Here is a 13,112-nt window from a genome sequence, read left to right as displayed (position 1 = left end):
TCTAGATTCTTCCTTGTTTAAATTACTTCAAATTTGAAGTGGAAAGTTTTATGCTTTGCTTCGATTTTAAAGCACCAAATAATTTTGCAACAGGATATCATGGATACAATATGGATTTTTATCATAGAATTTTGAATTCTAAGAGAACATTCACCAACTGTTCTCCAAAGCAACTATATATTTATGTCCTAATAAGAGCTTGTGGTTTTAGTAAGAAAGTAGATCTCAAAATAAAAACACAGGAGTTTTGAATTACTTGGTGTGAGTTCCGAGCCCCAGGTCTTACAAGATTGCACTGTGATGGCAACCTTGGAGGCAGCAAATGTTTTGCTGTAGTTGCTTGACACATGGATTCATTCTGGCTACATCTTTTTTAAATTTTTGCAAAGTTGTTACTGAAAGCAAGTATAATGCTTTCATTTACTTTTAAACATTAATGTTGTTTTTGTTTGTTTGTTTGTTTGTTTATTAAATTAAATTTGTATCTGCCCTTCATCTGTCGATCTCAGGGTAGTTCACAGCATAAAAATGCAAGATAATAACAGTAGTGGTGTGCTTTCAGAACTAAAGAAAGATTGTAATTCTGAAATGCTATGTTTTTAGTCGATGAACATTTTATTGTATCAAGAAAAAATGATTTCTCCTTTTTAGTGTGATCTGTTGCTTACGTCTGTTTTCTGGGGTTATAGCCAGCTTAGTGACCTAAGTACGTCTTGTTAAGTATTAACCACCTTCCTTTATCTGTTTAGACTTCCATTCCAAAAATGGTAAGTAGAAGGAAAAAAGCTGCTACTATTCCATGACTGCCTGTGTAAGGGGCTAGTGAAAGCTCACACAGTGCCAAAAAGCATTGGGAGTTAAACTACAGGAGGTGAAATATAAGGTAGACAAAGAAGTGGGAAGTTACTACATACTTAACACATCGAGACTCTGATTTAATACTGTGTATGCGTGTATGACTAGAGTGAGGCTGTGAAATACATAGTGCAGATTGTCTATTTTAAGATTCTGGCTGATGTAGTGGGCCTCTCAACTGAGGATGTAATGGAACATGGAGGCCATTATTGTCCTGCATGTGAATTATATGGATAGTGCTGCAGAAAAACAATGAAGGATAGTCAATCAGAATTACAACACAGACTACTGCTGTAATGCCATAGTGCTAGGCATTTGAATGCAGGACTTTTAACAGAGAACTCCTGCAAATGATTGTGCATACTGGTTCAAAGTTGCATGATAACTGGGTCTAGAGGGTCCTTCTTTTTCAGGCCCTGGTTATTGATTACCCTTGGTTTTGGTTTTTGCAGGGGGTGTGGGTAGTTAATTATACCAGTTGTTATGCTCCTGTGAATCACAGCTCTTGTGGAAGTGGAAGAAAATCTTTGGAATGGATGTCACCTTTATCTTGCTCTTTTACCCTGATTTTTACAAGGGCTCTTCTGCAATAAGATGATGTTATTGACTTGGTTCATTTTCAAAATAAACTATGGTTTAATGTGAATGAGGACAAACTGTGGCTTCTGTTTATGAATGGTTTGGAGTGAAGCAAGCCCCTAGCCTCTGTTGAAATGCCTCAAAAAGCCAATGCATGGCTTCTTTTGTTAGCAGCATGGCAGAAGCAAGGCATCAAGACCAGTATAAGAGAACTAAAACTTCTGAAGTTGCTAGTAAGTTTGCTCAAAGAGAAGAAAATACATTATGTGTTATAAGTAGTATCCATTCCACTTACAAGTGTATTGTCTTGCAAGAAAGAATAAATCCAAATCTGCTGCATAAGGTCTCTTACAATTTAGTTGCAGTTTCTAAAGTTCAAAACAGCACTGTGTAAACAAATGTGCTACTTTTTAGTGTTTTTTGTCATTTCTATACATGCAGTTGATGAGAGACTATTCCTTTGCAAGTTGCTGAAACATTATAATGCTATTAACTGACTTGAAATTCAACACCAACTCATTTAAGCTTTACCTCAATATATGTTACTAGCTTTAAATCACAAAATGTAACTTCATTTTGTTTCTTTCCCCACAGACTATAAAAACAAAACATCTGTGACATTAGAACTTGGATTGTGCATCTTCAGTGATAATTGTTTTACAGTTTTACTGTTGGAGAAATGCTGTGAGAAGCACAATGTGGTGAATCAAAGACACAGAAACCTTGGAATCTTTGTACTGATTGAGGAGTTACAATGTTTGCTTTGTGAACAAAAACTATTTGGTAGTGGATAGAACTTCTGAAAATGCGGCCATGGACTGGCTCCTGGCGTTGGATTATGCTCATCCTTTTTGCTTGGGGGACCTTGCTGTTTTACATAGGCGGACACTTAGTACGAGACAATGAACACCCAGACCATTCTAGTCGTGAACTATCAAAGATATTAGCAAAACTTGAACGATTAAAACAGCAAAATGAAGACTTACGACGAATGGCAGAGTCTCTCAGGTAAGTTGATAAAAACTTTCTCAATGCGGGTATACTGTACTGAAGTTGCATTTTCTCTGTGTTAATGTAAAGGACAAAATACTTTTTTGTCCTGGCATGTGTCTTTTCTGAGGTTGAAGGAGGTGGTGTGGTGGTGTAGTAGTTGGCTGTTTGTATTATATTTGTGGAAGCTGATGGTGGAAGTTTGGGGATAGTGCAACTTTAATGTTCCTTTTAAGATCCATTAATCTCAGGTAAAAACTGTAACCCATAATTCTAACTTTCTCCAGTACTTAGGTCCAGGCCCGTGGAGCGGAGGGGCACAGCCAGGTACACTTGCACTGGGCCTCAGAGGGCTAAGCCTGCCAGGCACTGGCTGCTTTTTTGCTTGAGTTTATAACTTTATTCTAACAAGACTCCTGCCCTCGGCTTCAGATAAGCTCTGCATAGGCCTCCTTGGGGCTTTATCTCCCTCTAATCAACAATTTATGATATACAGTCTGTTTTCCCCAGCATACTTGCTTACATTCTTTTTACTTGAAGAAATAGTTCTGTTAGATTATCTTCCAGTTATCATGGCTTGGAGACTCAGTGCAGGTTTTTGCCCCCACCCCAGCTTAACGTTTGAATCATCCTGAGCGAAACTGATTTTTCAGTACCAAGGTCCTTTCCTTAAACCAGTACAGGAGGGTAAGAGACTGGGATATAAGAGACACCTGGTTTTATTCCCCATACCTGCTAGATACAAATGTTGGACTCTTTAGAAGTGGGAAATGCCATGTTTGGTAGTCATTGTCTCAGGATCATGTACCTGGCTAACATATGGAACAGAAAGGGTAGTAATAAATAACTTTTTTACTATACCTACTTGGTCCATCAGGACCTGTAAAAGAATCTGAACATGTTAATAAATGGAATTGAAATATATATATAGTGAGGTAGCCCAACATGCAATGAACAATGATTTTTTCATGTTGGTAAAATAGTAAGCAGGTTGTGAAGAACTTCAAATGTCCATTCCAAAATGGATATCCATAGAAATGGGATCTATTGTAAGGATTTGTAAATGTGTAGACATTTGGGTTTTATAAGTAAAAAGGGAATGGTAGGTTTTCTGAGGGTCCCCGAAGACATTGAGTATCCTGGCAAGAAAAACAACCCTGCAGCATAAAGTGTTGCATGATTGCTTTTCTCAAATGAGGATGATTCCTGTCAGTTGAAGGTTGCACGCAGATGATAGTATTCTGCTGGGGGCTGAATTGTGTTGCAACAGAAGACTGAACAGTCTGATACTTCTCTCACTTTCTAGTTAAATATTAGATTTTTAGCTCAGTTTTGAGGGTAGAGAACATCTTTAGCTGAACCCAGCTGTGGACTGAGTTTCAGAGTGTATCTGTGGAAAGGAGAAAATTTTCCCAAGAATTTTCAGTGAGTGGTGGCTTGCTTTAGATTTAAAAAAGAAAGTGTTGGGGAGAGGGGACTGCATTTTTCACTATACATGACTAAACCATTTCTCACCTTCTCACCCCTTGCCTTTTCCTGTAAGACCTATTACAGTCGTTAAGAGTCGTCAACAGGCTCTCTCAGCTATCTGCCTATCTCCCATTCCCACCACCCTTCTGAGTAACACCCCTCCCCACCTTCTCACTATATAGAAGGATCTGGCAACTTCTGTTTCAGTGTATCTGAAGAAGTGTGCATGCACACGAAAGCTCATACCAAGAACTAACTTAGTTGGTCTTTAAGGTGCTACTGGAAGGAATTTTTTTTATTTTGACTATGGCAGACCAACACGGCTACCTATCTACTGCATTTTTAAAAAGCATCATAGCTGTCCTCAGGACCCTGCTATGCAGGAGATGGATTGGATCACCTTTAAAATGAAATGACTGGGAGTTGCAGCAGTAGTCTCCATGTGGCTATGATGCTACTATATGCTGCTTTCCTCTGCCCCTCACCCAGGCATCTTAGAGATTAGAGCACCTCAGTGGTCAAAACTACTCAACTCTTGCATTTAGCCATCCAGGCACTGCCACTGACTACTGCTTCAGTTCAGCCACAGACTCAGCTGGCAATATTCAGCATTTAGTTTCCATGAGACCATTTTTTCTTGTTGTCATATATAACATACCTCACTGCCCAAAGCAGGGTTTGCAACAGGAATTTCCCTACAAAAGAGGTGGTTTTGGGGATAGCACTACTTAAAATATATTCCCACACACCCCATCAGCCCTGATGGTATATTACTAGTACTATGAGTCTGAATAAGAGCAGGACTAGATTTGTAGTTCATGGTTCTTGTCCCCAAGGGCAGTGTCTTCGGAAAATAGCTGCAGGTGTCTTAAATGAGCAGAGGAATGGGGGGGGAGGGGCTAATCCATGCCATATTTCCCATCCATTAGTCTGTTCAAAGTCCTTCCCTGTTTGTCTGCAGCTGCTTTCACTGATAACGGAAGAGCCATAGAGCTGTACCTAACATGTACCTCAGCCTTAATATCTTACGCGTGATGGGGGACAGGAATAGAGATGTAAAGTGTGTGTGTGTGTGTGTGTTCGTAGTTTCTGTTTTCACCCAAGAATGCTTTTAATTTGGGGCACCACTGAAGGAAATTTGAAAAACATTTTGTAATTAGTGATTTATTTATTTTTATAAAAAAGGAAAGCTATTCTCCACTCCATATGTGGTGTAAATACTTTATGTAAGACAATGCCATATAGCATTAGAGAATGACGGTTCGTATGTATATACTTCAGACCTAATGCACCACTCTGATTTAAGATTCATTTCTGCAGAGGGCACTGCCATCTTCATGAGACTGCCAAACTAGGTGTTCATTGCTTGGGGTTAGGGCGACATTTGATTTAATTTGGAACTGCTTGAAAGCAAGTAGCGCTGTACATTTTATAAATATGTAAAATATTAGTTTTCTATGGTTACAAATGATGCTTTTATGAATCTAAAGCAATAATGTTGTTTGGCTTTGATAAGAAAGTCAAATCTAAAAGGCTTTTCCCCCCCCATAAAAAGTGAAAAGTGATATATTTTCATAGCTTTAAAATTTATGGAAATCTTGTATCTCTATGCGGAGAAGGAATAAAGTTTTTCTTCAAGTGCTTACAAAAGAGACAAATTAATTTAACATTTCTGTACTAGCCACTACCCAGTGATATTTTTCCACATGAAGAAACACTCTTTAATTCAAGAGTAGCTTTCTGCATAACACACGTAATCTGTACAAGATTTTAGAAAATCAGGATAATTATAGAGAAAGTTCTGCATGCAAAAGTTTCATGCCACTAATTTGGCATATAGCTTTTACATGACTAGCATGCACAAGCAGAATTTTTTTTTCTGCCATTTAGCTTTCTGCATTGTGCTCATTATATGTTAAATCTTGTGTTACATTTAGATATTTTTATAATATGATCGAAAAGACCATGCTTTTAAATATGTATTCTCTTGATTTTAATGCTTGTGGCTTCATTTTATTGCATTTTATCCTGCCCTTTCTCCAAGGAGTTCAGAGCAGTATTCTTCCCCTCCTTCAGTTTATCTTTAAACAATACTATTAGCTGGTTTTCCTGACCATCAAGCATATCAGCCCAAGATGTGCTAATACCAAAAGAACGTAGAGATATTGCCTATTTAAACAATCAAATGCTTTGACTGTGTTCAGCATCAGAAGAACAGTAGGTTCTGGATGTGATTGACTCCAAAAATTGTATTGAGAACCCTTCTATAATAGGGAAGGCTGTGGATCTTTGCCTTATGAATCCGACTTGATCATGGTAGACGTAGTTGGGTAAAATTTTTGAAAGCCTACTGGCCAATATGCCTGTAAATAATTAAGCAGCCACATTAATCAATGAAATAGTTTAAGGAATTTGGCCTCTATTCTGTATGTCAATAAACAATTTCAGAAGGGAAGGCTAATGAATCTGCTGGGACCAGAAGCATTGTGGAGCTTCATATTTTTGATCCCATTTTGGATTTCTGCTAGAGTAAAAGATTGATCTAATGATTCCTGGTGAGTCTGGTTAAATCTTGGAATTACATTTTTTTCCTAGGAGTTTTGTGAAGATTTGGGAATCCAATGGTTCAGTGTCATAGAGTTTTGTATATATTTAAAATTCCTCCAAAATGTCTTTTTGTCTATAGGTTCCCCCCCACCTTTTGACTTTTAACAGTGCATTACTCATTTTGCTTGCTATATGTACTTGTTTCACTAGGAGGGCAGAATTTTTGTTGTTGAATTCCTAATAGTATTGCTTTATCTTCTGAAATAAATAAATACCTGTGGGATTTCTAGAGATCTAGGTTCTGCTCTTTTTAAAAAAAGTTTTCTGTACACTCTGGTTGTGAACATGATCCGTGCGGGAGGCACATTCGCAACCCACAGTGCTTGCAGCCTGAAGCGCCACATCTGTGCACACGTGTGACGCGATTCTGTGCTTCTGGGCTTGTGCGTGATGTCATTTTGTGTTTCTGCGCATGTGCGAGCGCCAAAACCTGGAAGTAACCCGCTCTGGTACTTCTGGGTTTGGCGCAGTCCACAACCTGAAAACGCGCAACCCACAGCGTTCGTAACCCGAGGTATGACTGTACCATTAAACTTAAAAAAATCAGGAATCTCTTTAAGGCAGAGGTTTTCAACCTTTTGAGTCCACGGCTCCCTTGACCAATTACATTCTTTCTGGGGCTCCCCTGTGGGGAGATGTGCTCTGAGCCCCAGAAGCTCCATTATGTCGCTCCTTGCCTGCAGAGCCACAACCCCTCAACCCTTTTCAAAAACCCCTCCCTTGTGGAGTGTTCCCTTTTTTCTCTCCTTGGAAGTCCTCTGGACAGCAGCTGCGCCTCCCTCCCCAAAGAGAGGTGCCTTCTCACACTGCTCCACAGTGGCTGGGAAGAGGATACCCCCAGCCTTAGTGGCCCAATGGAGAATGGCCGAGGGTGAACGTGAGGCCAGCAGCTTGCTGACCTTGGGAAGCAGCAGTGCATGGTGGAAAAGGTCCCTTTCAGCGCTGGGCACTCAGCTCCCAGGCAGGCATTTCACACAGCAAGCACAAGAAAGGCCAGTGTGGCACCTGCTGGCCTGCCCGCCTGCCCGGCCTCTCACTTGTGTCCATCCATTCCCAACAGCAAGGGCTGGTGGACTGGCTGGCTGGGCTCACTCACCCACATGCATGCTTACTCTGAGGCTGCCTCAGTTCCTGGCAACCAGCACACCTTGGTCAGCCCCAGAGGCACCATTCACCTGGGGAGTTTGTAGCCACAGCTGCTGCAACAAACAACCATGCAAGCCTTTGGGAGGCAGAGACACAAGAGGGCATCAGAGGATGGAAGGAAGGAAAGAAAGAAAGAGGGATGGAGGCCAGTTTTGCCTGCAGCACCCTTGTCAATTATTCAAGGCACCCCAGGGTTCCATGGCACACTGGTTGAAAATCTCTGCTTTAAGAAGTTTCTCTCTAGTGTGTGTGTGTGTGTGTGTATCTATCTATCTATCTATCTATCTATCTATCTCCCCCCAGGGGTCTAATTTCCCACAGAAGGTTTAAGGTCTGTGCACTCCCCATTGAATTCTGGTGATAACAGGGGTATTGTCTGAGATATTAAGAAGACCAATCTCGTGAGTTATGAACCTGAGAGTCAAGGCCTTCTGTGATTAATAAATAATCCCATCTGGCATAATTTTTGTATCTTGCTGACATGTGTGTATAGTTTCTTAGTTCTGGATTAGCTATGTGCAAAGCATCAAAGTAATTATGTTTATGTAATATGTAGGATATTTTTTTAAAAGACTGTTTACATGGGTTTTGTGATAGGTGAGATGTTCTGCTTTTAGCAAAATAATCATTGAGTACAAGATTTAAGTCAGTATCACCACTTCACCTCAGTGTGTAAATGAGTGCAGCAGCAATGTAAAAAGTTTCATCCAGAAATTGTTCTTGTTGGGTATTAGGTACATAAATAGAGCATAATATCAGCCAAGAGTTAGCTAACCTGTAAATCTTACATTAGGGTCACAAAGTATATCTTTTAATTGAAAATCAAGTATGGGAGAAATCCAGATTCCTGACCCCCCTAACTTTTGGAAGTACCTTGTGAGATGTACAATGTCCACCTCTACTTTTGAGGAAGGATTTTGCATCAGTATTGTATTTCTTTTTTTAAAAAAAAAAACATGAATAACTTGTAAAAAAAAAAAAAGGTCTGGGGTATCTCGCTTTAAAGCAGACCTTACCTATATTCTTCTTTTGGTTGGTGCACCCAAGTTACTGCAGTTAACTATGGCAGTATAAGGTTAATTTAAAATTGTACAGCATATACCAGGCAACAGATCTGCAGTCATGGGAAAAAGAAAGTGCACCCTATTTGAATTCTGTGCTTCACATATGAAGACATAATAGCAATCATCTATTCCTTAGCGGGTCTTAAAATTAGGGAAATACAACCTCAGATGAACAACAACACATGATATGCTACACTGTGTCATGATTTATTTAACAACCAAGCTTCCCAACAGAATAATCTCTACACCTATGATTGAGAGCAGAATAGTCCCATTTCTTCCTTCATGAGCCAAATGCTCATAAGCTGAAATTGGGGTTGTTACTCAATTAAGTTTCACTCAGAGTAGACCCACTAAAATTAATAAACATGACTAAGTTTGGCTCATTAATTTCAGTGGGTTTACTCTGAGTATAACATAGGTTTTTTTATATTTTTGTTTAAGTTTTGTAACAAAAGACAAAGCCACTCACAACACAACACTACACATTTTTTCTAGTCCATTATCAAGAATATCCTTTCAAAAAGCATGTAATACTACTCAAACTTATTTGATTCATTCTTTCAATTTTCTGTAGGATACCAGAAGGTCCTATTGATCAGGGCCCTGCTGCAGGAAGAGTTCATGCTTTAGAAGAACAGCTAATAAAGGCCAAAGAACAGATAGAAAACTATAAGCAACAAACAGGAGATGGTTTGTATATGACTATTTTGTTCATAATTCTACAAATGCATTTTCTGTCTAGAGAAAAACTAATGTTGACAATTCTGTACCTTTTCCTTTTTTTTAGTGGGCTTAGGAAAAGATCATGAAATATTGAGGAGGCGGATTGAAAATGGAGCCAAGGAGCTTTGGTTTTTTCTCCAGAGCGAATTGAAGAAACTTAAAATATTGGAAGGAAGTGAACTCCAAAGGCATATTGATGAACTTGTATCTGACTTGGGTAATCATGAAAGGTACTAATAACAACTACTGCTGAGTTTTTGCTGTGCTATTATTATTTAATTTGTATACCGCCCTTCCTCCATAGATCTCAGGAATCTGAAGAGAGCAGGAGGTGCCAGACCGACTGGTCTCCCTTGGAGCTGGTTCCCTCTGGTTGGCTGGCTGTCTTCCCTTTTGGCTCCCTTTCTCCTCTTCATTCCTGCTGATGGCCTTGGCACCTTGCAATAACTGCGATGTACCCTCTCTCTGCTCTGGCTGCTTTGCGTGATTCACCTCAGCCAGCTGTCAGGCACTTAACTGCCCGGCGCCTTCTTTTCCTCCTTGTGCCCCACTTTCCTTGCTTAGTTGACCAGCTGCTTTTTCACCTTGGCTGCCCCTGCTCCTTTGACCATATGCCCATCTTCACCCCTATCCCAGAGATCTCCAAGGCTGTCTACTCCTTCTCTCATTTGCCCCATCTCTACCCTCGACCTGCGGATCTCATGGCTGCTTTTCTCCCCCCCACCATGCGCAATCTTAATGTCCACCTTTCATGTTTTAGACATTGTGATATATCACCATATTGCAATGTTTAGCTGGTGATATATCATGATGTTGAAAATCAGATATCGCCGATGTTGAAAATCAGATATTGCCCAGCCCTAGTGGTTAACATTGTCCTTCACAGGCAACATAGAAATTGACTGTAAACACTCAATGGGTTTCATAGTAGAAGCAGGTTGGCTCAAGGGTACTAGCTGTGAATTATACCCCACGGATGTAGATGGGTCCCTTGAACAATGAAATCAGATTTTTGGGAGGTACATGGGGCTTCAATGAGAAGGAGAAGGCAAGTGTCCTGTGTGATTGTCTGGAGGCAGTTGGAGGATGGATGGCAGCTAACGGATTGAGGTTGAATCCTCACAAAACAGAAGTACTGTTTCTGCGGGATGGGGGGGGCTGGTGTGGGGGAATACCTGGTCCTGAATGAAGTACCTAGTCCTGAAGGACTAGGTACGCAGCCTGGGAGTCATCTTGGATTCACACCTGTCCATAAAGGCGCAGGTTAATTCTGTGTCCAGGGTGACTGTCTACCAGCTCCATCTGGTACGCTGGCTGAGACCCTACCAGCCTGCTCAGTCTTACCAGAGTGGTACATGCCCTGGTTAAGTCTTGATTGGACTGCACTTCAATGTGCTCAGTGTGGGGCTACCTTTGAAGGTGACTTGGAAATTACAACTAATCAACAAGACTGGTGACTGGGAGCAGCCGCCGGGATCATATAAAATCAGTCCTGAAATACCTACACTGGCTTCCATTAAGAGCACAATACAAAGTGTTGGTGCTGACCTTTAAGACCTATATAGCCTTGGCCCTGTATACCTGTAGGACCATCTCCACACCCATCATTCAGCTCGGACACTGAGATCCAGCACAAAGGGCCTTCACTGTGAGAAGTGAGGTTACAGAGAACCAGGCAGAGGGGTCTTCTTGGTAGTGGTGCCCACCTCAGATATCAGTGAGATAAGTATACAACCTTTAGGAGACATTTGAAGGCAGCCCTGTATAGGGAAGTTTTTTTTAAAAAAATTATATATGCTGGAAGCTGCCAAGAGTGGCTAGGGCAACCCAGTCATATGGGTGGGGTACAAATAATAATATTATTTATTTATTATTATTTTATTATTAAGTGTCCTCTACAAGCAGGACACTGCTTGCTCTTGTTAGGATTCAAGTCATTGTTTCAGACCTTTTGTTGACAGCACCCAGGTTTTTCTGTATGTGTGACACAAAACTTTCTGAAACCCTTTCTACAAAAGTCATACTATGAAATACCATATTGCCAGCCATGAATGCAGAAACTCTAAATGTAAAAAATAGAGAGAAACTAGAGCATAAAGTTGTGACTGTGTTTCTTCTTTGTTTCAGCATCTATTTTTAAAAGTATTGGCCCATGTGGTGTCTTCCTTACTACTACTACTACTACTACTACTATTATTATTACCCGCCCTTCACCAGTAAGCCCTAGGGCAAATGTTTGTAATCAGAAGCATCCAAACCATTCCATAGCTGATTTTAAGAACCAAGGTATGGGATTAAATAGAGCTAAACTCTGAATTAAGGGAGCAGTTCTAAACTAACTGAGAGGGCATCTGGGGCATTCTTGGATATTTGTGTCTTTCTCTCTCAGCCTGTGGGAGGGATGCCCCCCTGAGGTCCCTGTGCATTGATGAAAAGCTCTGTTGCCATTGCTCCTTCACTGTTCCAGATAGGAGAAGAAAAGTGGCATGTTGAAAGGCTGTTACAGGGGACACTGGATCCTTGGGATCTAAAGTCCTTTTGTTCCCTCAGCATTCCTCTGACAAGCAAGGGAAACCTCACAGCCCTGGAGCTGGTGCAGTTTTGCAGTGGGAGGTAGAAAATTTTAAAAGCAAAATGGAGGAGAAAATAGATACTCTTCCACCTTCTGCCCTTGCCAGTGCAAGTGTTGCAAATATGTGATTTTGTCTTTAGGTGCGATCCATGGGACGTAACCGCCACATAAGTTGCAGGCTTACTATCCTGGGTGTTTTAAGATTGTGTTTTAGCATACCATTCTGTACTGCAAAGTTCAGTAAATGTCTGTTGAGGACTATTGTCACCCCTCCAAGCAGTGTGCCTCCATAGACAATGGGGAGATACGTTTTCATTGTGAGCTCCTCGACTGAGGCAATGTCCAACAGACCAGTTTGTTGTTGTTGTGAAGGGGTTACTATAGGGATGCTTTTATTTTTTGAATATATGGGTTTTACTTAGAATCTTGCATATTAGATGTCTTAATCAGCTGTGACTCTGAAGGTCATAAACTTTTTTTTTTGAACCACATGTTCCTCAACTTTGTATGTTTCCTCTAATATTGGTGGCTTGGGCACCTATATTTTCATTTAGCAATCTTTATATATACTACTTGTTCTGGAACATAGAGAGAATAATAGAAAACGATATTTGCAATCAAACTTGAGAACTTAATTTCACATAACAAAAATTTTGGTAGCCTCATGAGACTACGCTAAGGAATTTCCTCTTTGGCCTGTTAAAAGTTATACAAAATAAAGCTATATAATTTGTTGCCTTATACTAAATTGATTTCTTTGGATATGTTTACTGCTAAAGAGGTGGTCTTTCTGGGTGTATATTTCATCTTGAAAATAACTGCCAAGGTGCAAAAATCTCATAAGCTATAAAACCAAATCTAAGTCGGCTGTAATACTGAAAATGATATATTTTTTGCCAGTCTTGCGTTCTAACTGGATTAATTTGTTTACCTCGATGTTCAGTAACTGTACACTTACCTTGACAACAAGAACATATTAAATTTGCCTGATCTAGATCTGACATTAAAGTTAATAGCACGTGGATCATTATTTACAACCCTGGTCATTTCTGTAAAGCTGATACTTCTATGATGTTTTGCAGATGTATGTGATTGGCTCCAGA

At 40.2% G+C, this 13,112-nt stretch overlaps 1 protein-coding gene across 2 annotated transcripts in view; it reads left to right on the top strand.

Annotated features, from left to right (window-relative positions):
• Positions 1 to 13,112, top strand: part of FUT8 (fucosyltransferase 8) — a 91,901-nt gene that overhangs the window by 30,892 nt on the left and 47,897 nt on the right. For both annotated transcript variants that reach the window (XM_083460440.1, XM_083460439.1), the window contains exons 2-4: positions 2,029 to 2,442; positions 9,289 to 9,404; positions 9,502 to 9,667. In XM_083460440.1, coding sequence (XP_083316566.1) covers positions 2,240 to 2,442; positions 9,289 to 9,404; positions 9,502 to 9,667 — 485 coding nt within the window. In that variant the 5' untranslated portion in view covers positions 2,029 to 2,239. The remainder of the gene's footprint in view (positions 1 to 2,028; positions 2,443 to 9,288; positions 9,405 to 9,501; positions 9,668 to 13,112) is intronic.

Source organism: Podarcis liolepis (assembly GCF_965112155.1).
Source record: "Podarcis liolepis genome assembly, chromosome: 1".
In the NCBI taxonomy this organism is placed as follows: domain Eukaryota; kingdom Metazoa; phylum Chordata; class Lepidosauria; order Squamata; family Lacertidae; genus Podarcis; species Podarcis liolepis.
The sequence above is the reverse complement of the archived record's forward strand: the minus strand, read 5'-3'. Positions and strand labels throughout refer to the sequence as shown.